This window comes from Mya arenaria, chromosome 1, assembly GCF_026914265.1.
Source record: "Mya arenaria isolate MELC-2E11 chromosome 1, ASM2691426v1".
NCBI lineage: Eukaryota > Metazoa > Mollusca > Bivalvia > Myida > Myidae > Mya > Mya arenaria.
In genome coordinates this window covers 45,284,953-45,312,882 of record NC_069122.1, presented here as the reverse complement: position 1 = coordinate 45,312,882, position 27,930 = coordinate 45,284,953, and the positions used below count along the sequence as shown (strand labels likewise).

At 37.0% G+C, this 27,930-nt stretch overlaps 1 protein-coding gene across 2 annotated transcripts in view; it reads left to right on the top strand.

The window, feature by feature from the left end:
* The window catches only part of LOC128231171 (transformation/transcription domain-associated protein-like), a 67,734-nt gene that overhangs the window by 21,836 nt on the left and 17,968 nt on the right, over nt 1-27,930 (top strand). The window contains exons 22-66 of one of the 2 annotated variants that reach the window (XM_052943663.1): nt 139-339; nt 892-1,133; nt 1,565-1,662; nt 2,236-2,369; nt 2,761-2,898; nt 3,692-3,777; nt 4,116-4,222; nt 4,524-4,714; nt 5,394-5,543; nt 6,291-6,377; nt 6,704-6,800; nt 7,425-7,546; nt 8,105-8,284; nt 8,400-8,471; nt 8,887-9,006; nt 9,522-9,641; nt 10,190-10,282; nt 10,787-10,927; nt 11,527-11,580; nt 12,131-12,204; nt 12,450-12,561; nt 12,972-13,061; nt 13,236-13,367; nt 13,685-13,800; nt 14,396-14,549; nt 14,788-14,895; nt 15,199-15,372; nt 15,735-15,833; nt 16,254-16,457; nt 16,720-16,929; nt 17,403-17,635; nt 17,982-18,151; nt 18,954-19,132; nt 19,473-19,615; nt 20,006-20,108; nt 20,584-20,694; nt 21,223-21,405; nt 21,778-21,924; nt 22,586-22,705; nt 23,209-23,352; nt 23,751-23,885; nt 24,422-24,580; nt 25,534-25,625; nt 25,832-25,967; nt 26,873-26,968. In XM_052943663.1, the coding sequence (XP_052799623.1) occupies nt 139-339; nt 892-1,133; nt 1,565-1,662; nt 2,236-2,369; nt 2,761-2,898; nt 3,692-3,777; nt 4,116-4,222; nt 4,524-4,714; nt 5,394-5,543; nt 6,291-6,377; nt 6,704-6,800; nt 7,425-7,546; nt 8,105-8,284; nt 8,400-8,471; nt 8,887-9,006; nt 9,522-9,641; nt 10,190-10,282; nt 10,787-10,927; nt 11,527-11,580; nt 12,131-12,204; nt 12,450-12,561; nt 12,972-13,061; nt 13,236-13,367; nt 13,685-13,800; nt 14,396-14,549; nt 14,788-14,895; nt 15,199-15,372; nt 15,735-15,833; nt 16,254-16,457; nt 16,720-16,929; nt 17,403-17,635; nt 17,982-18,151; nt 18,954-19,132; nt 19,473-19,615; nt 20,006-20,108; nt 20,584-20,694; nt 21,223-21,405; nt 21,778-21,924; nt 22,586-22,705; nt 23,209-23,352; nt 23,751-23,885; nt 24,422-24,580; nt 25,534-25,625; nt 25,832-25,967; nt 26,873-26,968 (6,057 nt within the window). Of the gene's footprint in view, nt 1-138; nt 340-891; nt 1,134-1,564; nt 1,663-2,235; nt 2,370-2,760; nt 2,899-3,691; nt 3,778-4,115; nt 4,223-4,523; nt 4,715-5,393; nt 5,544-6,290; nt 6,378-6,703; nt 6,801-7,424; nt 7,547-8,104; nt 8,285-8,399; nt 8,472-8,886; nt 9,007-9,521; nt 9,642-10,189; nt 10,283-10,786; nt 10,928-11,526; nt 11,581-12,130; nt 12,205-12,449; nt 12,562-12,971; nt 13,062-13,235; nt 13,368-13,684; nt 13,801-14,395; nt 14,550-14,787; nt 14,896-15,198; nt 15,373-15,734; nt 15,834-16,253; nt 16,458-16,719; nt 16,930-17,402; nt 17,636-17,981; nt 18,152-18,953; nt 19,133-19,472; nt 19,616-20,005; nt 20,109-20,583; nt 20,695-21,222; nt 21,406-21,777; nt 21,925-22,585; nt 22,706-23,208; nt 23,353-23,750; nt 23,886-24,421; nt 24,581-25,533; nt 25,626-25,831; nt 25,968-26,872; nt 26,978-27,930 lie in introns of both variants that reach the window. The other variant, XM_052943655.1, reaches the window with a different exon arrangement.

Sequence of the window (27,930 nt, the reverse complement as noted above, 5' to 3'; positions counted from 1 at the left end):
ACATGTCATGTTCCATGTTCATGTATATATTCAATACTGGTATGTTGAACTTCGCTTCATTTTAATTAATTATGCAACTAAAAGAAATTGGCAGTAGTTATGTGTCAAAAATGTTATCATAATATTCTTCCATTCTAGGGCCTGCGAACCCTGGAGCTGTGTGTCGACAACCTACAGCCTGACTTCCTGTACGATCACATCCAGCCTGTGCGGGCTGAACTCATGCAGGCCCTGTGGAGGACCCTCCGTAACCCTGTTGACAACATTGCACATGTGGCCTTCCGTGTGCTTGGGAAGTTTGGAGGCGGGAATAGGAAGATGTTACGTGAACCACAGACAGTCAGTAGTTTGAAATGTTTTTTTATTTTCAATGTGAACTTAATGGTGTAGGCAAAATCCAATGATTAAGCAGCAGAATAACGGATTTCCCTTTTTACTGACAGCAGTCCAGAAAAAGTATGTATGTTTTGACAAAGCCTTGGTGTTGTTATCTGTGGCATTCAAGTCATTGGTGTGTGAAAAATTAAAAATTGCCAGCCACCTATATTTTTAAAAAAATGGCCCCATTTTTTAACAAAAAAACAAAAAAAAACATATTTGCGGTTCACTCTGCCGTACTCTTGTTTTAGATTATTTTTCAGCTTTTTATTAAAACAATGTTTTATATCAGGCATGGCATTGCCATAGTTAGAAAAGCATAAGACTTGGCTCAGTTTATATGCAAGTAATGTTTCTAGTATTTAATTCTCTTGTCCTGTGATGAAAACTTCTATTATAAAGATTGAATACTTTGATGCAAAGAGAAGGTTATGTCAGTGGGTATGTGGTAATGGAAACTGAATGAATCATTTGTTTTATCAACTACAAAATTTCCTTTGCTTCATGTTTCAGCTGCAATACAATGACAAAGAAACAGTAGGACCCTGTATCTCCATCTACTTCCCGGACTGTAAACAGCCCATCTCACTTCCTGTCGAGAAAGCCATAGACGCGGCTCTGACAGCTCTCAAGTGCAGCTCCACCGACACATACTATCGTCGCCAGGCGTGGGAGCTCATCAAGTGTTTCCTTGTCTCTGTTATGAATCTCGAGGATGATAAACCGACCCTGGATAATTTGTTCAACCATCCAAGGTTATATATTTAATGATTTCGTACTATTGCTCTCGAACTATGGAATTGTATTTCATATAGGTTTCAAATAAGACAAGTCGTTATCCAATTCAGGTTCTGCCTATGCATATTATTGACATATACGCTGCAAAAAAATGTCATTTGGTCAAGTTTGTTTGAAATGGGATTTGCTATGTCGAAGTCGTTTGGACCTCAAGAAATACTTTGAGATAACAAATCTTCAATTTAACGTAAAAACAAAACAAAAAATGTATAATTAAACCAAACACATCCAAAAAAATTTGTCATCGAGATAACAAAATTTGACATAGTGAGTTTCGACTACATATTGTTTTGAAAAACTTTGGTACATCCTATAATGATAGACTACTGTGAAAATTATTTCCATTTCTGGTTTTACCATTGTAAACAAGTTAGATTGTGTGTTACAGTTTCATTGAGAAGGAGGTTCCTATCAGTGGTCAGTTGTACAAGAACCCCGACGGCCATTCCAGGAAGGTGCATGAGCAGGCCCTCATTGGCATGTTTGGTACGTACTACATGGTATTAATCCGCTCCCAAACACACATCAGCTTGTAACTATTCATAGCCAACCTTATATGAATCCTATTTTTCTGACATTCAAGGAGAAGACCACTAAACATTTGTCATGGTTGAATAGTTTAAGGGTCTTGATTTTCTGATGGTCTGTGGCCATAGTCATTCACCACCTTACATTTAACTTAATTTTAAAAGTAGAATTCAAATATTTTGAATGGACTGTAAAATAAATTGGTAAATTGACTGAATTGAATCATAAGAGCATGTCTAAGAATGATAACTATGTTGAATATGTTCCCAGGTTTGTAGACCACATAAACTCAATTCGGTAATACATTTATCAGTATGATATAAAAGATAAAATAGTTGTATTTCAATCACTGCAGCCATCAAATAGGTAAGTTAGGTTTATCATGATTGTATTTCAATGACTGAACCCATCAAGGAGTTAAGTTTAGTTTATTGAAAGGTGTGACACTACAACCCGATTGCTATATTTATTGACCGATATACTAACCTAAGACGAAATCCAAAATTTCATGGCCATTTTTGTTGTATTCAGTGGCCGCGGCCATCAAGGAGTTACGCCAATCAGCTCTGAGGTTTATGGGGTGTATGGTGCGACACTACACCATGATCGCTATATCCCAGCAGTGCGGCCCCTTTCCAGTTGGGGACAGACAGAACAAACTTCAGGTACCAAGATCAGTATTTTGGTATTAATTTATTTGTAGAAATAACATTTTATTTGTCAATTATGAAGAACATTTTTAATTTTATGAGAGTTCTTCAATATACATTGTCAGACGTGTCAAATAGTTTGAGGGCATTCAAAGATATATGAACAATTGAAAAATGTACAGTTTCATAACACATTTGAAAATCTGAAGTTGTGAGGGATATTGAAATTTTGTGGACAACATGACTTTGTTGAAAATGATGACAAGCATTGTGAAATTAAGACCGAGGATGGATACTAGAATATAAGCTACAGGGTCAAGCCCAGTAGTAAATTAGCTTACAAAAAGCTGATATAGAGGCAAAGTGGATATGGGCCTAGATATTGGATGCTTGTATATTATTCCAGGGAATGGACACCCAGATTCTTATTGATGCTTTAGCTGTGATTATGGGCCACGAAGAAAAGGAGCTGTGTAAACCAGGAAACCTAGCCCTTGTTCTGATTTTGGACACAGCTACAACCATACTGGGGTCAAAAGAAAGGGTACGTTGTTGTTCTTATTTTTAATCAGGACTTGTTTTTAGGAGTCTATACCAAGATTCACTGTGTGTGTTAACCAGGATACGTAGACCTTGTTTTGTTACTGGACATAAATGCAACTATAAACAAGACAGTTACGCATAATTTAAAGATAAACATTAGATTTATTTGTGCTGACTTAATGCTAATAAGTATAACATAGGCAAAACTGTTTAAGATAGTTTCATCAAATTAGTTAAACTTAGAAACACAAGGCTTTTTAATGTGGATAAAAAATAACTTTGTTATGTCCCTTGATAGGTTAAATAAAACCAAACTGTTCAGATGAGTCTTTTTAAAGCTGCACCCTTAAGGATTGATTGTTTTGACAACATTTTTTTTATTTTTGGTCTTGGAATGAGCCAATATTTGCGTAAATATCAGGAAACATTTCCAGTGATGTAAGACTGCTGACAAATTAGCAGATTTCATATCTATGTTCGAAAATTGATGTTTTATGGCTAAAAGCATTACTTACGCTTTAAGAAAAATGGAATTTTCAGCAGTTTACCAAACATTTGAGATCTGTTCTATTGTGAGTTATCTTATATGACTGAACTGAAGGCCCTGATGCCAAAATGAGCTGATTCTGAAACAAAATGATAAAAAAGGTGAAAACTGTCAATTGTAAGAGTTCAGATTTAAGAGCTTCTGTCAGGTTCAGTGTGTTCCAAAATTACGCCAAACAAAAATCTCTGCACTTTAACACAACCCAAATAAAGTAAATGATTTTTTATATATTTTTTTTTTTTGGCAGGCATGTCAGCTGCCGATGTTTGAGTACCTGGTGGAGAAGATGTGCTCCCTGTGTTACGACAGGGCCTGGTACGCCAAGTGTGGAGGGTATGTGCCGGAGCATTTACAAATCAAAGTTTATACTACAATATTAACGTTGCTGTAGTCTTTTCCTAGAGAATATATGACATTCATAAAGCATGAAGAGCTCAGTAGAATGATGTCATTGTTTATTTCATTTCTACACTTTTTTACCAGTTTGATGTCATAAGACCAATAGGCTGTTTTTTTTTACAGATGTTAAATGCTGAAAATACAATTATAACACACACAGTCATGGAATTGTAAGATAATGCCCGAGCGTTCATAGTGCCAGAATGCAGGGAAATATTCAGTTTGTGACTTTTGATAATACACTTACAAATGTGTCCTTTTCTTGTATACAGATGTGTGGCAATAAAGTCAATGACTGAGAGGATGTCACTGAAGTGGGTACTAGAACACCAGTTCCATTTCCTGAAGGCCCTCTTCTTTGTTATGATGGACTTGACAGGTAATAATGACCAAGAAATGTCCGTCCACCAGGTCACTTACTCCTTTTTTGATTTTTTTTAATGTCAAATCATGTCATGCTTGGGAAAGTTATGCCAGGTAAAGTTATGCCATATTGTTTATCATTAACTTTATAGAAATTAAATGTATGTTGCACATGATATGTACAAAATCCAAATCAATAAAAGAATTCCTTATTTTTTCTATTCATAGCATATATAATCATTTTATCAAACTGTATTTCATCAAAACACATAGCAAATTGCACCATGTAAAGAAAATGTTTCCATCCCATTATCTAGGGGAGGTGTCTAGTGGTGCAGTTGACCTTGCCAAGTCTAACCTTGAGATGTTACTGACCATGTGTGGCCGCAAACTTGAGGGTGAACACGCTACCGAGGATTTACTGGCCGCGCAGAAAAAGTCCTTCCACGAGGTCACGTACGAGCTGGTGCGTCAGGTCACATCACCGAACACGACTGTCCGTGAAACTGTGAGTAGGGGCTCGCTCTTTAACCTTTTTCCATAAATGTGTAATGAGCTAGTGAATTAATAATTTGTTCCACCTCGGTGCTAGCCATTATTTTTGAGTTACTTGTTGTTTTTTCATGTGTAAACATGTTATTATACAATTGATTGAATTTTACTTTTAAGTTTTGCATAGGTTATAGTCGGGATCATTTCTAAATTTCTTAAAAATATACTTTTTATTATTTATTTTATTACTTGAAAAATGGAACATTATTGCAGGGTTTCTAAAGTTCAGGATTGATTCTGAAATCAGGATTAACAGCTTTTAACTACAGACTATTGTAAAGTTGTTTAGATTGTTCTTTGCTTTGCTCTGATCTCAACATAAAAACAGTTGGATGTACCTTGAAATGAATATAAACTACTTGAAAACAATTTCTAAAGGGGTCTACGATAACTCACTACCCTGCTTTAGGCATGCATCATTCATACTCAAAGACAAACAGAACTTCAGCTGTTTTTAGGATTGACAAATTATCACCTATTAGAACCCCTGTATTTGATAGGTGTGATGTTGTTGGCATTCTAAGTTAAGAGCTTTACTCCCCACACATTGAACATGAATCTAAAGATTTGTCTTGTAGCCATTGTGTTTGAATGATTACAGAATATATTGCAATTGATAATCTTTGTTCATCAAGGCCATGAAATCTCTGGAACTGTTGGCTACTGTAGCTGAGAGGAGTGTTACAGTCATAATGGAGCCACATAAGGAAGTCTTACAAGATATGATCCCACCCAAGAAACACCTGCTTCGACATCAACCAGCAAATGCTCAAATTGGTCTTATGGTAGATTGTTATTCTTATTTAATATTAAGGGCTATTCTTGAATCAGATGTTAAAGAATAATGTATTGTTTTAGTTATGTATGTCAAAACTAAGAATCTCTACAAATCCCAGTTTAAGTTCCAGTCCTTCAAATAAAGCAGGAATATTGAGATTGAGATTGTCTCAAATGGGATTCAGCCCCATGTCTAAATTTCCTCTTTTTTGGCCAGTAGAGCTTATGCGATGGTAATGTGTACGTAGTATGTGCGTCCGTGCGTCTTTAAACAATTGCTTGTGAACACGATACAGTCTTCAATTTTAATTGTATCTCGATGAAACTTGTACAGTATTTAGATATCCGTTAGAGCTCGGTTTCTTCCGAAAACTAGCCAGATCCGACCATGCATGCCTAGATTATGGGCCTTGAAAGTATAAAAAATCAGTGGGTCTGTAAACAGTTGCTTGTGAACACAATACAGCCTTTAGTTTTGATTGTATCTCGATGAAACTTGTACCGTATCTAGTTGGTAAATACAGGCTTAAAGACCTTACACTCACATATCTTTTAAATTTTCTGACCATCTTCAGTGGTCATATTATATTATACTAGTACCCTTACTGTGAATTCAATAAAGACACATACATTGATGCAATGTTTCAACTCACCTGTACATCATTACTAACTGCAATAAAAAATGAAACTAAATTTGTAAAGGTTCTATGTGTTATGTGCTTGTAACAGTTAACAAACCAGAGGTTTCATTACAGGATGGTAATACATTCTGCACGACGTTGAATCCACGTCTGTTCACCATTGACCTAAGCATAGGAGAGCACAGCGTCTACTTCACTGAGGTAAAGTGGTTTATGAATTGTACGTTAATGTACTCAATCATGGATAATGTTTTATGGTTAGAGATAATTATGTATGAGTGGGCTAAAAGCTGCATTTGAAGGTCATCAAGTTGTTTTTATTGGAAATGAGGTCATAACCATGAAGTCTGCAGAGACAGTACACACTATTATAGCCGCGTCATTAATGATTGCTTTAATAATTGTCTGACTGAAAAAACACCATACCTGGTGAGTATTAGTTTCAACTCTGACACGTGTTATGTATTATGAATATTTAAGTAAACTTAAAAATTATTGAGAATCTAACCTTAAGTCTTTTTTCACAGCTCCAGAATCTCTGTGATGCAGAGGACTCAGTCCTTCTGAAGTTGCCATGTTACAAGTCTGTCACGAACTTGCTACCGCTACGGAAAAGTGCTCTACGTAAGTTGTCATTTTACAATTCATGGCATTTATAAAGTATAAACATACTTAATCTCATCAATATCTGGAGAGAACAAACACTCTCATGGGTATTACCTGTGTGACCTGGGTTGTTTTGTGAGGCAGAGAGTACCACATTGGACTGTGTGATAGCACTCCTTACATGCACAATATCCTGATTCAGATATCTTAAGAGGAAAAACATCCTGTTTGCCAAGGGTTGTTCTATGAGGCAGAGAGTACTGCATCGGGCTTTTTGAAAGCACTCCTTTCATGAGCAACAACCTTATTCAGAATAGATATATAGTTCTAGGTGACACCCTCTGCCATTGTGTCCTTGCATAGGGTTTATTGTATAGCAAACATCTTACACAAGTCATCATTCAAGGTCATATGAAAGTCCCAGTCAACTGAGATAACTAATAGAAGGATTTCCTAAATGTGGCAGCTAGCATTGTAGCGTGTTCTTCCATTTACATAAATATCAGTAACAAAAAACATAGATAGATTGATTAACCAGGTTCTATGTGTAAATTTAAAATCATTTCTGCTAATGATATGGTTCTATGTTAATGTAAAAAGATACTTTTGAAATGCAACTAATGTATACTGTTAATGTCACAGGTGCTCTGGCAGCATGTTCGTACATCCCAAACAAGCGTGAGAAGATTTTCCAGGTTCTGTACAAAGCCCTGAACAGCAAGACGAGCGAACTTCAGGAGGTGGCCCATGAGTGCATGAAGAGTGTAAGTATTGGCTGTTATACTGGCACATAATACAGTTTTGCTTTACACTCAGTTTAATACAAAGCCCTGAAATCAAGATGAGTGAACATCAGGAGGTGGCCCATGAATGCATGAAGAGAATAAGTATCATCATTTATACCAGTACATAATTCAGTTTTTCACATTTCGCTGTCTTGTATGAAGTTGTAAACAGCAAGTTTAGTTGGCAATGCAATGTAGACATTATTGTTAACGCTTGGTCATTATTGTTACCTTGACCCCAAAATGAATATCATAAGACATAACAAAACAAAGAATCTCTCCAAAACCCAGTTAAAGTTCCAGTCTTTCGAATCCAGTGGGCCTATCGAGAATGAGATTGTCCAGTCTGATTCACCCCCTACCTTCAATGTTGGGCGATAAATGTAACCTTGACTTTGTAAATGATAATGTTTGACATGCAGTGAGATAGTGCACAGTGCAATGCAGGCTTTGTTACGGTTGGGCAATTATTGTAACCTCTCCCACATCAAATGATATGAAGCAAAAATGTTACCCTGTTTAAATTCTTGATTACAGTTCCAGCCATTCATATCGAGTGGGAATATCGAGATGGAGATTGTCCACAGTGCTATGCGGCCTCTGTTGTTAATGCTGGGAGATTATCGTAACCTTGACCTCAACGTGATTCAACGCCTCTCAAGTCTTACTCAGCTGTTTCCCAACACATTCAACGAGAAACTCTGTGAACAGCTTCTGGTAACTATGCACAAATCTCAGTCTCTGTTGTTTTTTAAGTTATGAAATAGGGTGCATTTTTAGAAAATATTAAGTGTTGTTGTTTTGTTTGATAATTGGAATTATTCATTTTCAGACTCACCTTAAGAAATGGCTTGAAATTGCCAGCACGAGTCAGAAATCTGGTCAAGTCCGAGCCACTGGGCAGGTCTGTATATCCAAAGATTGAGTTAGAGGCTGTTAAATCTGAACTGATTGGATTAAGTCTCAGAAACACAGGGTGACTTAGGCACTTCAATGTATGTGTGTTTCATTCTTGGTTTGGTATGTAAACCAAGGGCTATTTTATTGTCATGGGCTTTCGACGCAAATAAGTTTCATGTTTGCATGTTTCATCTTGTACATGTTTTGATGCAACTCAAAAAGATTAATGACTTAACATTTTTAAGGACATTTTATCTTATGTTGTAACTTACAACTTGTAAGAGTTATTTCAGTATATTTAGTTATGAATTTTTCCCAAACAGTTCTTCTTGCCCTGTTCTTGCTCACCCTTTTTCATCATGTTGCATGCAAATGGACTGTTCCTTTTTTCGGGGATTTGATTACTGGTTAAATTGCAGGAACTGAAGATTTGCGCCGCTATTATCAACATTTTCCACCTCATACCGGCCGCCAGCAAGAAAATGATCGAACCCCTGGTCAAGGTCACTCTTCACGGGGAAAAGAATCTCCTTATGGAGGTAGGTTTAGCGGATGTTTGTTTTGATCAAATTCTCATGATAATTATGTTTAACACCTCGATTATCAAGTAGCAGTGTTGGTCCATTTTATGAACTGTCAGGTCATGATTTGATACTGCATATTTGAAAAATAAATTTGAGGAAGTCATTTAGAGAAAGTGTATGTTATGAGTACATTTTGGAGTTCCAGATTAAAGGAAGATAACTGCAGGCCATTAAGCAAAGAAGCATGATGATTTTGTTTTGAAATTTAAAGATTTTCAAACTGAAACAATTACTTCTCCTTAGTTGAATTATGGGTTAAGCATGTACCTGGCCAGCTTTGATACTTTGTGTTCTTGATCAAAACTTTTGTAAAAATCTGGAAAAAATAATGTTAGTGTAGAATAACCATATATTTCAGATCAGTGAGCTATTGAAGACATTCCTCATTATCCAGTCTGTAATGAACAATGCCTACCTTTTTGTTTCCTTATTGTTTCTGTTTTTGTCTAGCTTGATTGTTAATTTTCCAGCCTGGAAGTCCATTCAGTGAGCCACTGAGGAAGTTCCTTGTCCGATACCCCGTACAGACAGTGGAGTTTATGATGAACGACACCAACATTCGGGATATGCAGTATCTGCGATACTTTGTGGTTAGTGTTGTATAGATGTGCGTGTCCCAATACTTTGACTTGCCGCTCAATGACATGGGCCTAGGTGGTGACCTCTTGGAAAGATATCGATGGCCCCCATTTGCACAGAACCAGGGATGTGGACAATTAGAAAGTTTATGGAAGGATGGATTTTTCAATATAATTATTATACAGGCATTGGAAGAGATAGTGCAAACATGCAAAAAGAAAGCAAGCTAGTTTATGTTTAGCAGGATTAATCAGACCATTTAATTTGGCCCTACTTGGGCTATCCTGCCCATATAATTGTTTTAAAACTGACAATTCAAACAAGCTACCAATTTTTATGCAGATAATATGCTAGGATATATAATAAGCAAGAGAAATATGTTTAAACAAAAATGGAAAAAAAATCTGAACTCTGTTTAATACTCAGGGAAAAAACAATACTGATATAATTTATTCCAAATCCATATCCATACAGTATGCAGGCAATAATTTTAATGATTACCCGGGAGGATAGCTGCCTACCAGACTTTCTATCATAAAATGAGTCATTTCATATTTAGTACCTGCTGACACTGAAGGAAGGCCAGTCATTCCGAGATGTGATGAAAACAAATGTCATGAAGCTTGTAGCCATGTTGTCTTCTGCTACCCAGGTAAGTGTCCCCAAAATAGGCTGATATGAAATGTTGGACTAGACAAGCAAGTGAATGTTGATAATAGTTTTACTGATTAAAAATGAAAGTATTTAGTAAGGGCTATTCCATTTTAACATATAACTCGGGGGGGGGGGGGCACATTAAAATATACCATCCCCCTTCAGAAGCAAATTTACCCTTCTGGGGTCCAAATTTGTGAAAAAATACACCACCTATATACTATTTAAATAACTGCCTCCCCCCATGGGTTATATGTTTTACTCGAGTAGCCCTAAGAAGGTAGATGGAATTTCTTTTAGCATCATAACAATTGTCGAGTGAAGTTGGCATTTTGAAAATTTAATGAGATTTTTCATTTATGTGTACACCAACTGAGTCAGTGTATATTATCTGATGTAAAAATCATGACGCCCTCTTATCCCTACCTACTTTGCTTTGACTTTCTATATTTAAATGTATTAAAAAAATAATAATACAACTGTGGTTATTAAATACCTTCAGCAACCACAACAGCTAGGTCAGCTACAGCAGCAGCAGGTGTCACCACCAGCACCATCAGACCTTCTTGTGTACCAGGCTATACTGCTGACCCATACGCTTGTCCGCTTTGAAGAGGAGTGGCTCTCAAACCAACCCCAACTGGTAAGAAATCTTTCATGCAAGTTTTTATGCCACCTGCATAGCAGTATGGCAGAAGACATAGGGACCATGTCGTCAGCGTCTGTGTCATTACATATTGTGATAACACCTTCGTGTCTGCTGTCTCACTTGAACATTTCTTCTCGAATCTTTAGAAAACTTTGCAGCAATTGCTTATTGGCATATTATTACTATCTTAATTTATTTTGATTACCAGTCAGGGTCATGACCCCTGAAAGTGAATTGTCAAAATGATGGATGTGTTGGCATTCGGATTCACAAAAGTCTAGTTTCTTTCTCATGTTCCTTGCTGAGTGTTTTCAGTTAGTCAAAAAATTGTAGAAGAGAAAATTATGATAAGCTGGTCTTATAATCGTCTTTTGCAGTACAAGATAAATTTTGTTTTGAGGTCATTCAGAGCTAGTGACACAAAATCATTTTATTTTACATTTATTATTGTTACAAAATTACTTATTTGCATATCCAGAGTATTTAGTCTTGATGATTTAATGAGGCCAGTGTTGTTGTTGTTTTTTTTCTCAGCTTTGACTCATAAGCTTAAACCCCTACATACATGCATGTACTTACTTTATTTCTTGTAGATGATGTGTTTGAAGAAGCTGTGGGTAACGGATGAGTTCCAGGCTGATAAAGCGGTAAGTATTGTGCCATGGAGACAAACTAGACTTTGTAATACCTGCAGTTTAGATTCAAATGACCTAATATGTTACATGTTATTTTTGAGTTTGATAAATGTATAAACAGGTTATGGCTGTCTGATATATGTAATGATTAAAGGTCTAGTATTCTGTGAGATTAATTAACAGAAATGGCCAAAAAAATGAGGTCAAGAAAACTCTATAATTCATTGTACATCTGGTCTGTACAAATACAAAAATACATAAACATGTTCACACCGTATGAGAAATCTGCACAATCAAGTAACGTTCATACTGTCACAAGAAATGTAATCATTTGATGAGGGTGGGTGAAGTCTAGTGATGAAGATGTTTGTCTCCCACCCATGAGGTTGTAGGTTTGGGTTTGAGCCCCACAACGGAACTTTCTCATGGCCTGAAAACGAACAAAAATGTTGGTTTCTGTTAAGGAAACGTTATTCGAGAATGATTCAGATTGTATAAGCTATGAACTTAAGCCACAATCTAGCTACCAGAAGTTTTTGTAAACTAATCATATATGTTCCAGGTGGCAGACATCCCAGATTACAGCCACTGGAAGGTCCCTGCCATGGTGGTGAAATGTCTCCTCAATTACTTCAAGTCAGTATTTGGCCACCTTTTTGTCAATGAAATGCAGCGTATATTTTATTTAAGAATAACTGACTTGGACTTTTTCACTGGAAGATTTCGATTTTACAACAAGTCCCATGACTGGTCTGAATTTTTTAAAAATCTTAAGCAAAACACATACATTCTTATTTCAATATGCATAACACTTGATTGTATACACCATTTTTATTATCGTGATTATCCTTAAAATAGATCACACAATTTATACATTTCAGGCACAATACCAATGAGATAGAGCTATTGTTTCACCTGTTGCGATGTTTTACAACTCGTCATGTGCCCCAGTACCAGTTTGTGAAAGATTTCTTGGACAATACTGTTGCTGCCGTGAGTAACTTTCCCTTAATTTTGTTAAAACATAATGATGCACTGAAAACTACAGGGACAAGCCCATTAGTCATTATCCTTCTTCACTTACAATTTATTCAGTCCAGGATACTGCTTTGGTGACAAAAAAAGGAACAAAAAAAAGTTTGCTAATTTTGATTGACAGAAATAACCGTCCTTTATCTCATATAAACATATATGTGATGTTATCTCCCTTTGTTTCTGTCCTACACATTGTTATCTCCCTTTGTTTCAGTCATAATATTGTTATCTCCTATTGTTTCAGTCCTACACATTATTAGCTCCCTTTGTTTTAGGCCTTCACACTGTTACCTCCCTTTGTTTCAGTCCTACATATTGTTATCTCTCTTTGTTTCAGTCCTACACACTGTTATCTCCCTTTGTTTCAGTTGTACACAGTGGATTGGAAGAGGAAGGCCTTCTTCAAGTTTGTAGAGATTTTCCACGACCAAACCTGGCCTCAGATGCTGAAGGCGAAGGTTAGCATGTCTTGATTTTAACTTGTCTGTTTTGAATGGAAAAAAATGATGATTATTGGTGGCCACTTGATGGGCGTTGTCTCCAAATGTAAACTTAATGACCACCCATTCTCCTGTTTCGAGTTTTAGTTGTTATATGAAAATAAACAACATGAGCCAATTTCTTATTTTCAGATTATCCAGTATGTGCTACTGCCCTGTTTCCAGCAGTCGTTTGAGGGTACAGATGGAGACCGACTTATTGGGGGACCGGCCCAGCCTGACCAAGATAGCCCTGATAACATTGTGTCCGTCTTCATCAACAAGGTATGTATTGCAGGGTAGAGATTGGGGGAGAATGTGTTACTGCCATGTTTCAAACAGTTGTATAACAGTATGGACAGGTAACGGCTCATAGGGTGCCCTAATACCATTGTCTTTTTCTTCATCACTAAGGTAATTCTTTAGGGCCATGTTTGGAAAATATGCCTAGTCATAGCACCAATTATGTAATTGATCTTTTTTGTTACAGGGCTTCTAAACTGGCATGGAAAATCATGAAATAAAATCATCAAAACAAACAGTCAATACTTGCATAAACAACATGTAAATACATACATGTAATTGTGTACTGCTGGTTTCAGGTGATTGATCCAGAGAACCCCTTTGGCAACTCTGACGCTGTCCGGATTTTGTTACTCCAGTTTTCCTCTCTGTTGGTAGAGCAGGCTGCTCCACATGTACATGATGCCGCTAACAAGTGAGTCGTCATGCTTTTTGTGCTTATTGTATTATTCAAGTACAGAGTTTAGTTACTCAAGTTTTCTTCAGGTACATGCTTGTCAGGTGAAATTGCATGCTTATCATGTGATTAAGGTATTAGCCATTTTAAACTTGTACGAAAAGGTTTTTCCCAAATAAAAAGTGTTTTCATCTTGCAAAGACTAGCATTTGCATTAACTCCAGACATCTAACATCTTACATCATATTGCTCAAAATATCAAGTGAAACTCGTACACATGTTACCAGACACAATACAGAAGGCCCATAACTTGGGTAATACTATTTGTTGAGATATACCCCTCTTTTGACTCACAACAGGCAACCTTTGACATCTACTTAAGGTGCTTTTGTGTTTTTTTGGCCATCATGATGTCATACAAATTGTTATCATACATCCTACTCAATTTAACTGTATTATTAAATTAAATTTTGCTTGTCTTTCTCTTGAAAATATCTGTACAATCATGGCCTCTTTAATCTCATGGCCAGTGTACTATTTAGAACACTTGTTGTTTATCAGGGGCAGGCAGAGGCAGGCAGCCCACTTATGTCACTCATTTTCTATTTTACAGAAAGCAAGGTAACAAGCTACGTCGCCTGATGACGTTTGCCTGGCCGTGTCTGCTGATGAAGAATTGTATCGACCCGGCAACCAAATACCACGGCCACCTTTTACTGTCACACATCATTGCCAAGTTTGCTATTCACAAGAGAATAGTTCTACAGGTTGGTGGCTTGTGTTTTGTAGTATGACATGTTTATATCTTGACAGTAAGTCAATTTTTTGCCAACTAATATTAAAATATATATAGACTGTTTGTTTATATTTTGACAGTAAGTATATTTTTGGTAATTTAAGACCCAGAAGATTCAAAGCTCAGCCATGCATCATTTGATATGTTGTCATATATGGATAGTGTTTACGTTTGTAATAATGATAGTCCATAAATTACCTATTCCACAGGTGTTCCACAGTTTACTGAAAGCCCATGCAGTAGAAGCTAGGGCGGTTGTGCGTCAAGCTCTAGAAATTCTCACTCCAGCAATGCCTGGCCGGATGGAAGATGGAAATGTACGTACAGATAGCTTGTTACATATTCATTCGTTAGATTAGATATAAAGTATGAGTTGAATTAAATATGGGGCTATATATTTTGTCTCCAAATGCTTATAGAGGAATATAATGTCCTTGTACTGGTTGGAACCGAGCTAGATTTTACTCAGCTTTTTTAATACAGTGTTTGCTTTAATTTTTATTCAACATCTCAGTTTTTGAGTTTTGACTCCTGATAAAATATCTCCAGACATTACCTAAACAAATAGAAGCACAATATTAACATGTTTATCATAACCATGGTTACACTCCACTCTACAGGGCATGCTGACACACTGGACAAAAAAGATAATAGTGGAAGATGGCCACTCTGTTGCCCAGCTTGTACACATTCTTCAGTTGGTGGTGCGACATTTCAAGGTCTATTACCCAGTCAGACACCACCTTATACAACACATGGTCAGCTCATTACAGAGGCTTGGATTTACTCAGAATGTAAGTTATACACAGGGATGATCTTAGTAAGCCTTTTGTAGGTTTAAAGCTAAGAAATATACTTTGAAAGTTTAGTGATAATGTAAATTGTGAAAAGGTACATGTGTTTGAGTCAGATTGCATTGTTTTTTCTTACATTTTGCTCAACTTTGTCAGAAACGAACAAAAAATACTATTTTTAAGTTGCAATTTGAGGTATTTATACTGTGAAAAAAGTACCATATTAGAAAGTAGTAGAGACATGTCCAAACATTTATCTCAAGGTTGAAGTAAGATTTCCTGATGTGTACCATTCTCTTATCATTATAATCTCAATAATCTGTGATAATTTTATCCATACTTCAAACATTGTCTTTTCTTAGGCCACCATAGAGCATCGTAAGCTTGCTGTTGACCTGGCGGAGGTGATCATCAAATGGGAGGTACAGAGGATCAAGGAGGATCAGGAGCCCAGTGGAGAGGTAACAGGGGAGGGGGGATTAACTGATTGGAAAAATAATCTGGGAAGAGGTATTGAACTTTTCAAGAGAGGTAACTTAGACTCGGTAACAGGGTAGATAGTTGTTTTAAGATGACATTAAGGAGTTACGAGGCTTATAACAGTCACCCTTGCATAATTGTTAGCATAGTTGGTGCCATGGAAGCTTGGTTTAGGTTTTCTGCGCAAGAAACTATCATGCATATATTTCATTTATGAGGTAAAACCATACAATTGTTTTAAGCGAAGTTCAGGAATGATCAAATTACATTACTCATGTTAATGTGATGCTAGTTATGTCCCATTTAAAGCTCTCTTTTTTAAATTTACTACATACTGTTCTTGATTTCTGATATTTGGTTTTATTTGCAAAATTGAATGACTATATACATGTGTTACCCAGTCTACGAGTGAAGTCCTCCCAGCTGGACCAGTAAAGAGAGCAGGCTCCGTGGAGCCCCAGCAAGATGCAAAGAAGGCCCGCTACTCTTCAGGCTCTGCAGTGGGAAGCCCAGATCCTCAGATCAAGCCCGCAGAGGGAACTAAGCCCATTGAGAAACAGTACTGTGATGCTGTGGTGAACTTCTTGCTAAGGATTGCTTGCCAGGTATGTTGGTGGTTTTGAAGTTCTTTTTTAGAGGATCAAGCAAAGAAAAGGGTATTGTTTTGAAGGAATGTAATTTCAACTCAGAATAATCTTAAATAGCTCTTAAATTTCTCAAGTTCAATGAGGTAGCAGATTTAGGCTTATCCTGCTGCTGCATCTCCCGACTCAAGACCGCTCTATGCCCTGAAGACTGGCCATGTTTGTTATAATTTGTCTGTGTTTATTTGTATGTTATAGAGGAATTAAATCTCTCTCTCATTAGGTCAGTGAAGTAGCAGGATCACCAGGCGAGGTCCTATCCCGTCGCTGCGTCTCCCTGCTCAAGACAGCTCTACGCCCCGATGTATGGCCAAACACAGAGCTGAAACTCACCTGGTTCGACAAGCTGCTGAATACCGTAGAGAGCCAGCAGCCCAATTTCAACAACATCTGTACAGCACTGGAGCTGCTGTGTTTTCTGCTCACTATCCTGGTAAGTAGTAGGTGTAATGTATGTTGTATATTAGGGGGAGGATAATCACTGATATGTTGCTGAAATCAATTTCAGCCTTCCTCAATAGTTACCTACTTTGTTTATCAAAAGTACTTATTGAATACTTGAATACAAGTCCACAGGTATACTATTGTTTTGTCTGGGGTATTTTATGACCTCTCAAAAAAGACACAGTATTGGTTCTTGCCCAGGGATTAGACTTGACAGTGACTTTTATCAGCAATAAGCTTTTTGCACAATCAAGCTAAAATAAATTAGTATAAACCAAGATAGTCCTGGTTCTACCACTTGTACAACTATTGACTTACTACCCTCTACTGATGAATGTGATAATACTAGTCCGAGGGGTGAATGCGAAAAGGTTCTAACTGACATAAAATAAAGAAACAGATAGAACCCTTTCGCTTTCACCCCTCGAGTCATTCTTTTAATAATCTGATACTCTCTTACAGAAAAAGGATCAAATCCTCTCCAGTTTCAAGCCACTACAGCGCGGGATAGCGGCTTGTATGAACTGCCCTAACATGAAGGTGATCCGAGGCGTTCATAGTCTTCTTTCCCGTCTTATGAGCTTTTTCCCGACCGAGCCGCTCAATTCAAATGTCGCATCAAAGTATGAGGAGTTGGAGTGTCTGTACGCATGTGTCAGCAAGGTCGTCTATGAGGGACTGACCAACTATGACAAGTGAGTGGTTATTTCTTCAGCACACATTAAGCAGATCATTGAATAAAGACTTTACGCTTGTGTGCAAGGCATCACCGCACTTGGGCAATTTGTCACCATTAATACATGTTGAATGTAAATTAAACACTAAGTTTGTCAGACCTTTTCAGAACACTAGATTCTATGAACAATGAACAATTTGTGGATGGGTGTGGATGGGTGTTTTGTGAAAGATCATCCAATTGAAATCTGTTACAAAAACCTCAAGTTGATGAAGAATAGCTTTAACTGAACTATGATCCTAAAAACTGTCTGTAAATTTTAAGACACTTAGAGTATTTTCAAAATCCAAATATCCAAACTTCAGGGCCACAAATGGGTCTACCAATCAGCTGTTTAGCACACTCATGATACTGAAGGCAGCATGTATTCACAACCAGTGCTACATAGATCGACTGATCACAACATTCATGAAAGTTCTCACAAAGATGGCAAGAGAACACCTTCAGCCATCTTCAACCACGGAGGCTAGCCCAGGTAAATTTGGAACTATAGAGATCTCATTGGTCAGTTCTTAAATAGGATATATTATATGGTATTTTAAAAATTTGGTACAAAATATAAATGCACAAGGTTTTCTTTTTTTAATGTTAAAAAATAGTTTTCCAAGGGGATGTTTATTTTGTGTATTTAGTAAATTTTATATAAAAAAACCTGTTCCTATTTGCCTTTAAATATGTATGCAGATCATATTCTAAAATTGACACTTCTTATGCACTTCCTCATATGAACATTTTTAATTACCTTCATATTCCGATAAATGCAACATATTCTGGGTACTTCTAATATAAAAAAACAATGTTGAAGCAGCTGATTTTTAATAATGATCAAATGTCTTGGATGTGTTATTCTTCAACGGTTTAGTAGGCTTCACTTAAAAGAATTGGTAAATAATCAGTGTAAAAAATATAAATGTGAAAAATTTCAGAATTGCAGTGCATATGTTTATAAAAACATTTGGTAATTGCATGGATAATGGTGAAGTCCTGACTACACTGCCCACATAATTTCTTACACTGATCGACTGCAGTACCTACAATTGATCCTTATTTCCACATTACTGTAGTGTTAAGTGCACTTGGTTCACACCAAGGCATCTTGGATGCAATTCCAGACCTGAGCTGTTGTGAGTTTTGCTTGTGATCACCAAGCAGGTGGGGTTTTCCCAATTACTCTGGTTTCCCCCACAACACAAGACTACATTCTCTCTAATCAGAACTAAAAATATAAATCACCTCACAATAGTTGTAATATAAATAAAGTTTAAATTAATTCCCAGTTGCAAGTGAGCTACTGATTATCAGCCTGGACCTTGTGAAGAATCGCGTGGTTGTCATGTCGATAGAGATGCGCAAGTCATTTATTGGGCAGATCCTTGTTGGCCTGATTGAGAAAACTCCGGATAGCAAAGTTATGAAGGCCATCACCAAGATGGTGGAAGACTGGGTCAAAACCAAGGTAACCATTTGTTTGAGAAGTTTTAAACCATGAAGGTATTTGTCAGGTTTTAACTAGTCAATAATACAATGAAAACCATAGCAAAAAGCTCAGTATTCAATAATTCAAATATAAACCCTGAAATTTGAATTTTGTGAAAAATGTAAATAAACATTAAAAAGTGTCATTAACACATTTAAAAGTTTATAGGTTTTTACACATTTGAAAATGGATAGGTTTTAAGCTTGAAAGTCTTCCTATTTATGTTTAAGGTAAATATGTGAAAAATCTCCATTCGGACAAAAATGAAAAATAGTTGCCATCATCAGTCTGATTTTCCCTTTCTTTTATTTGCTTACAGGGAACAATAGCCCTAAACCAGTCGCCCACAATCCGAGAGAAGGCCATTCTACTGGTCAAGTTGATGGTTCACATTGAGAAGAGGTTTTCAGATGATGCGGAACTCAATGCTCAGTTTCTGGAACTTGTTATATACATTTACAGGTAAGTCTAGGTACTATGTGTAAATATAATACAAACCACAGGATGCCCAACTGCTGTTACAACAATTTTCGATCTTTACTAGTGTAATTGTACAAATTTCTTGATCAACAAATATATCCAGATCTATGTCATTATACATTGAGATATGAGACAGGAGACACATCATAGGCAGTTTACATTCTGCTTTATCTATTTCTCAAGAAAATTATCTTGAGTGCAAATGGATGCTGGGGGCTTTGGACTGCGAGGTTTAATTATGTCTGTGTATAATGATTAGATTACTGGCATCAGAGTCATTTTCGGCAACATATGTTTTATTTGTTAAGTGTTATACAATGTCTTGTGTTTGTCTGTTGGAGTGATGTATTGTATTGATCAATTGTATTACAGGGATGAGGCTCTGAGTGGAACAGAATTGACTTCCAAACTTGAGCAAGCCTTCCTGGCAGGTCTCCGCTGTCAGCAGCCCCAGATACGACAGAAATTTGTTGAGGTGGGTTGAGATTTCAAGTTGAATCTGATTATTTTTTCAATTTTAACTGTTGTTAGCCCTCAGCCAATAGACTTCCTGTCTATCATCCAGCGTTGTAGCAGACAAAGGCAGCATTTTTTTTTTCTAACTGATGTATTTCTGGACTAAAATCAAAGTTAATATTTTGAGAAATGAAGACTTACATACTCAAGAACATTTATGACAAATTATTAGATAAATTTGTTCAGAAGTTTTATTGTAAATTCTGTTACACTTCTGATAATGCAAGTTTTAAGTACACAGAAAGAGTAGCCATGTCTCTGCTACACTTTTATTGTGCCTCTTCCATGACCTTTAAATTCAGAAATATATGAAGCGAGTAAAGACGTGGTTTTTACCTGCCATCCAGTACCCAGGACTTAAATTTGATACTTTTCAAGCTTTGGCCTCTCTTAATTGACACCAGTACTGTAACTCTCCATATGTTTACTTTCAGGTGTTCAACAGCAGTATCCCTCGGCGTGTGTTTGATCGCCTCCTGTATATCACTTGTTCTCAGAATTGGGAAGCCATGGGGAGCCACTTCTGGATCAAGCAGTGTATTGAGGTATGGAAAAACTGTTACTGCCTAGATTTGGTTTTAAATATACCCCTATTAATGGCAAGGATCACATTCATTTGTCATTACACACTTACTGAATGGCCTGTTGGTTATTGTTTTGAATTACGTTAATTAAGCAAGTGCTTCGCTTATGCTCTTTTTGGGGATTTCATTAGTAGATATTTTCAAAAGTTCAATAATTTGTCATGTAAATTTACTTATTTAGTTCATATATCATTATTGTGTTAGGGATGCTAAGTCTTTCAAAAATGGTTGAAGTCTGAAATTTGCCTTATAAAGCATTTTAAAGTAGTCGAAATAATTAACCTAAAGTTTTTTTCGTAAAACTATGGAATAATGTAGAAAAAGTAACTCTTCTACACACAGTTACTGATGTCCGGGGCAGTGAATTCACACACAATCCACAGTGCCTCAACCATGAACCTGCTACCCTTGGCCAGTAGTACCGTCAGTCTGGCCTACTCCAGTAAAAAGCTTTTGCGTTAATGTATAACATATATTCTTCTTCCACAGCTACTGGTGTCAGTGGCAGTAAATGGACACACAATCCAGAGTGCCTCCACCATGAACCTGCTACCCTCGGCCAGTAGTATCGTTAGTCTGGCAGACTCCAGCGACCGCGCACAGTTTGCCAACATCATGAAGATGAAGGAGGAACCAATGGACGTGGAGGCACTGGACTCTAACAAGGAAGATGTAAGTGCATTTTCATTTACTAGACAAAGTCTTGGTATTTCTTAGTAAAGTTTGCTGTCCCATTATGTGCCATGTATCCAGTGGAAAAATCTATTGGCTTGTTCACATACAAAAAATGAAATTTTCGGCAGTTAAGATGTTCTATTGGGAGTTATCTTATATGACTGAATTGAAAGTACTGTTGTCAAAATGAGGTTATTCTGAGACAAAAAAAGTAAAGAAAGGCCCAACTGAGAATGCAGCTTTAATGGGGAATGGCCTCAAAAAATGATACAAGTTCCAGGCTGTAATCATTTTGACAAGCCTCGATACAAATACAGCTGTAAAGTAGGATAGGCTGATAAAAGTTATGTTTATATTTTGAATTCCCAGGAGGAGATCGACATTGAGCTAGGTGTTGCCGGAGATGAGGCCGGGCAGAAAGAGTCGCCAAAGAAAGAGGTGACAGACCCCAAGCAGAACCTCACCACATTGTTACAGAGGCAGGCCAAGTTCCTGGAGACCTGTAGGGAGGTCAAGGTATGTTATTAGGGATGGGGGGTGGGGGGGGGCAGTAAGAGTCGCCCAAGAAAGAGGTAACAGACCCCAAGCAGAACCTCACCACATTGTTACAGAGGCAGGCCAAGTTCCTGGAGACCTGTAGGAAGGTCAAGGTATGTTATTAGGGGTGTGGGGCGGCGCTGAATGAGTCGCCCAAGAATGTTTTGCAAACCCCATCTTGACACAATCACATCATCTGTGTTACTTAAAGATAAATTTTGTTACAAAAAAGGAGAAATGACTCCCAGCTCCATTAGTAAGTAATCCAACATGCCTAAATAGTGTCAAATAATGAAGTCAAGATGGTTTGACACATCTGCATTTAAAAAAATGAAGAATCAGCCTTCTTGAAAGACACCCCTTGTCTTAATTGGAGGCTTTATGGACTGCAAACAATAACAGATGGGTTTTTGACATCCCAGTGAGTCTAGTGCTCTCTCTGCATTATGCATGCACCAGCAGTTGAAGGAGGGAAGTCAGTAATGAATGAAAGTCTCATGTATACTTGTTTCCCCAATTTTTCAGATCTTCCAAGACCTGAATGCATAAAGCCAGCTATGTCACAGACAGACCTTAGACACATTTTCTAGCTGGCCTTATTTTACCATATATATATAGATGTGTTTCCCCAATTTTTCAGACATTCCAATACCTGGGTGCATTAAGCCAGCTATGTCACAGCTCAACAGACCTGAGCCACATTTCCTGGCTTGCTTTGTTTCCCCGTATCTGGAAGGTTCTCTCAGACAGACAGCAACAGGTATGGGTAGTTTCTAGTACATTTTAATGACAAATGGAACTGATATGAAATTAAAGAAGTGGATATGGCTGTCCTGTACTAAGGCGCTGAATTGCAAATGAATGTAGCTTCTTCAGCGCAGTGTATTACCAGTTTCTGTATTCAATTAAAAAATGTTTAAAATCTTGATTACAGCTATTCAAATTAAAAATAAAGCACTTGCAGATTGAACTGTCCCCGCTTTAGAACTTTATTTGACATAATAAACAGGAATCATCCATATAGAATTTTACTTTCCTTGGGTGGGATGTACTGAAAATGGAATAGCCCTAAAGCATAATCTGAAATCATGTACTTTTCATATTATTATTACTGGTAATATAATGCCTCTCACAGTTCAGTTTTGCAAATATGTTTTTGGTATTGTGTTGGCAGAGTTAATGGAGGATGTGTTTATACATTTACTGGTAAAAAAATATGACTCCTAATACTATATATTACCTGGATATTGTCCCATATTTCAGATGTTGAGTGCGGAGCTGGTTCCGTTCATGTGTAGTGGAAGTCATGTTGTTCAGAAAGACTGCCACCCCAGTGCTGTACACACATTTGTGGAGAGTCTAGCTGTCTGTGTACCCCAAGTGCCCATCAGGCCAAGTATACTCAAGGTTAGTTTACACTCTCACCCCAGTGTCGTACTTTCACATGTGGAGAGCCTGGCCATGTGTGTGACCCGGCTCCTAAAAAAAGCAAAGTTTACTCAAGGTTTGTTTACACTGCCTCCCCAGTTCTGTACACACATTTGTGGAGAGTCTGGCTGCCTGTGTGCCCCCAGTGCCCATCAGACTAAGTACATTCAAGTTATGCAAAGTTTAACATATTTATATATCTCCAAATGCAAGATTTAGCCTTAAAACATAGCCATCCTCTATGTTCTCTTTACAATGCCTAGGCTGTACACACAACTTCTGGTACCACTTCTGCCCTGAGCTGTAACAGATCAGTTTGGTCCCCAGCAAAAGATTTTGCCTTAAGTCAAAATTTTCATCCTCTTCTCTATTTACAGTACCTAGGCCGTACCCACAACCTCTGGTACCGCTCCTGTCTTCTACTGGAACAGATTGACAGTGGGGCAGCTCCATTACCCAAGAGCCGTTCAGTCAGCGAGTACGAATTTGAGCCCACTACCAATCCAGTACAGGTAAAGGAAATCTACGGGAATTCGTTTCATGGATTCTGGTAGTTTTGATTTGACTTTGTAATATGATTGTTAATTGTAATTTGACCAACAGATTACAAGACAAATGTGTAATATTCGAGTCAATACATGGTGAAATTAACAGATATTTTCAAAATGTGTTTATTTGTGCTATTAAAAGAACATTTTTAGTATAATTTTTATATCATAGCGGTTAACTGTTTACCATGCACCTTGGAACATTTAAATGTTGTAAGTTAATGAATAGGATGAATATACTCCAAGTTAGTGTTGTACGGTTAGCGCTGTGGTTAGCGCACTCGCTTCTCACCTAGGAGACCCAGGTTTGATTCCCGGCCTGGGCACATGTGAGTTTGGTTAGTGGTCACCAAGCTGGACATGTGGGATTCCTCCGGGTACTCCGATTTCCCCAATAACACAAGACCACACAGAAAATCAAGCCAAGTAGATTGATTAATGAAGTATTGAAATTACTTGCATACAGTTATTTCAATGTACATGTATGTTCATCCCTCTAGGAGACCTTGGATGCCCTTTGTGACCTCTACTCACTGCTCAAAGAGGATGACATGTGGGCAGGACTGTGGCAGAAACGGGCCAAGTTCTCGGAGACCAACACCGCCATCGCATACGAACAACATGGCTTCTTTGAACAGGCACAGGGCTCATATGAGGCAGTAAGTGTTGGCTAAAAAAAAAAAAAATTATCCAATGTGATTGCAATGTTTTTGCAGGGTTATGGTCCAAATAGGCTTTATTAAGCATACAAATACTGCCACTTGTTACAATCAGCAAAGCATCATTGATCAAGCACAAGAGCATGAGAGCTTTTCCATTTAAACAAAGAACACACCCGAGAAAAGCAAATGCAACCCACCTTAAGAGATATTTGTTTTCAATTATGTAACCACACATGTCCCCTATAGAATCTTTATTTTGCCTAACTGTTGATGATTGTGTTGGTGTACAGAAAGTAAGATATTTGTGTTGGTGTACAGAAAGTAAGATATTTGTGTTGGTGTACAGAAAGTAAGATATTTGTGTTGGTGTACAGAAAGTAAGATATTTGTGTTGGTGTACAGAAAGTAAGATATTTGTGTTGGTGTACAGAAAGTAAGATATTTGTGTTGGTGTACAGAAAGTAAGATATTTGTGTTGGTGTACAGAAAGTAAGATATTTGTGTTGGTGTACAGAAAGTAAGATATTTGTGTTGGTGTACAGAAAGTAAGATATTTGTGTTGGTGTACAGAAAATAAGATATTTATGTTGGTGTACAGAAAGTAAGATATTTGTGTTGGTGTACAGAAAGTAAGATATTTACAGAAAGTAAGATATTTGTGTTGGTGTACAGAAAGTAAGATATTTGTGTTGGTGTACAGAAAGTAAGATATTTGTGTTGGTGTACAGAAAGTGAGATATTTATGTTGGTGTACAGAAAGTAAGATATTTGTGTTGAATGTATACTACTTTAAAGTATTAATAAATTTTGACAAAAAAAATAATAATAAAAAAATCCCATTGGCCAAAGGAAGCACAGACCACAGCACCACAAATGCCAACTCTGCCCTGATGGCAGAGTACAGTCTTTGAATTATAGATGTTTTAAATGATGAAGTTCTCTACACCCAGGCAATGGCTAGAGGAAGGGCAGACCACAACACTGGCCCTGCCAGCCCTCCAGTGCTTCCAGAATACAGACTTTGGGAAGACCACTGGATCAGGTACATGTATTTCCACTTCAACAATCTGCCTGGGGTACAGATTTACAACGCACAAACTCTGAACGGTTTCAAAGAGGAAAAAAATCTTATAATTAATGGGAAAAGTAACTGAGGGATTCTGTGTTGAGGAAGCTTTTAAGACTAATCTACTTAATTGTTATGGATATTTGCAAATCAAAACTAAAGATATTGTTGTCTACAATTAGGTGTTCGAAGGAGTTGAATCAGTGGGACCATCTTCTAGAATACGCCAATTCCAAGGGCAACACAAACCCCCATCTTGTACTGGAGAGCGCATGGAGGGTCCCTAACTGGGCTCTAATGAAGGATGCCCTATCGCAGGTGGGTTATGGGGTTATACATTTCAGAAGTGCTATGGTTGTAGTCATAATCGATCCAAGTAATGTGACACCCCTGCATTTCCCATTTGAAGATTGGTTTCTGATTGCTGAATTGTTCCTTTTTCTTTAATTTGCAACTTGAGTTGTACTGTAGTTTAAGAAACTTCAGTTGAAGGATACAAGTTTTATGGTATTAAGTGAAACATAATAGCACTTATGTTTGCATAAAGATGATTCAAATTATTTTCTACGAAAAAGTTCTTAGCTACAAGACTCTAAGTCATTCGGATCGAATGTCATCGTTATCTACAAGATTTATTCTGGTCGGTCAAATGAGATAGATTTAGATCTAGTGACGAAATCCCGCGATTGTTCTTTCTCTTTGGCGAAATTGTAGAGGCTGCTACATTTCAAAACAATATGTTTTGTTTATTGTATTTTGCAAAATATAAGTGATATAAATATAATTAAAATGTAAATTGAAAACTTGTGACATGAGTTAAAATTGGATTAAGTATGTGCTCTGTAGTTAAGGTGCATGCTTAACAAAACAATCTATTGATATATATTTAAAGTCCATGTGGTTATGTCTGTCATGAGCCGGTATTCATAAAGCATCTTAAGTCATCACTTTTCTTATTTATGTATCTCACTTTTATGGTCATATGATAGACTTTTATGTGTAAAGCACTTTCTTTTATTTTGACTGAAAATTTTAGTAATTGACTTACATGTAAGTTCGTTAATGACTAACAGTGTTTTATGAATATTGGCCCAAGGATTCATCACTATACATATTATTATTGGCTGAATGTTCACAAATATTCAAATCAGGGTCAATTTTCTGATTATGCAGAAAACAATACTCTTGCTTTAAAACAAATACCTGATCACATTGTTCCCCAGGTTGAGCTAAGCTGCCCAAAAGAGATGGCTTGGAAGGTGAATCTGTATCGTGGTTACATCGCTATCTGTCACCCTGACGACCACCACCTCAATATGGTAACTATGGTAACGTATTCTTACAGTTCTAGGCATGAGCTTCCACAATGTACACAGATATGGTGTCGTGGTACGTATTGCATGTGTATTGTTATATATATACATTGTTTTTGTAAATGTGAGGATTGCTAGTGAAGTAGTATAAATTTGATCAAAGAAGTAATCTTTCACACATTTTTATATGGCTATAGTTGAATAAAGTTGCACTCTCACAGACTGACCGTTTTGAGCACTTTTTTCTGGTCTTGGAATGAGCCAAATTCTCTGTAAAGGTCTGTAAACCAGTGTTGTAAGACTGCTGATAAAAGATCAGTTCGCGGTTTGTAATATATATGTTTGGAAATTTATATTTTATGGCTATTAGGGTTACTAACGCACTGATGTCAAAATCAGCTGATTCTGAGACAAAAAATGAAAATGTGGTTAAATCGGATAATCTATGAGAGCGCAGCTTTAAGGATCCATTATAGATTATGTGAAAGAGCTTTGATCCAGCACACTGTTGAATAAAACTTTTACAATAAGGATTGGTTTACAAGATTTTTATGTTCTTCATGACACTGTATGCTGCCAAAACTTCAAATAGGTAGGATAAAAACGTGACCATTTTACTATTATGAAGATTTAATGATATGATATGAAGTAGTGTTTTTAATTGGTGGTGTTGTATAGTTTAGTGTAATATTTTGGAAAAAGTTTGGTTTATACTTTTATTTTTGTTGTGAATTGTGTTGTAAGACAGTCTTTCAATACATTATGGTCTCTTTTCTGTTGGAATCTGGTGGCCATTACATCTGAAATCCTAGGAGCGATTTCATTTCTAGGGAATAAAATTCTCCTGTATTATGTTTTTACATGGAACTCGTTAACATGAACGTGACTAACAGGTGATATATGAAGTGTATTGCTTTTGTATACCATTGTGCACTCGTTGTAATGGATGATTTTTGCTTTTCCATATG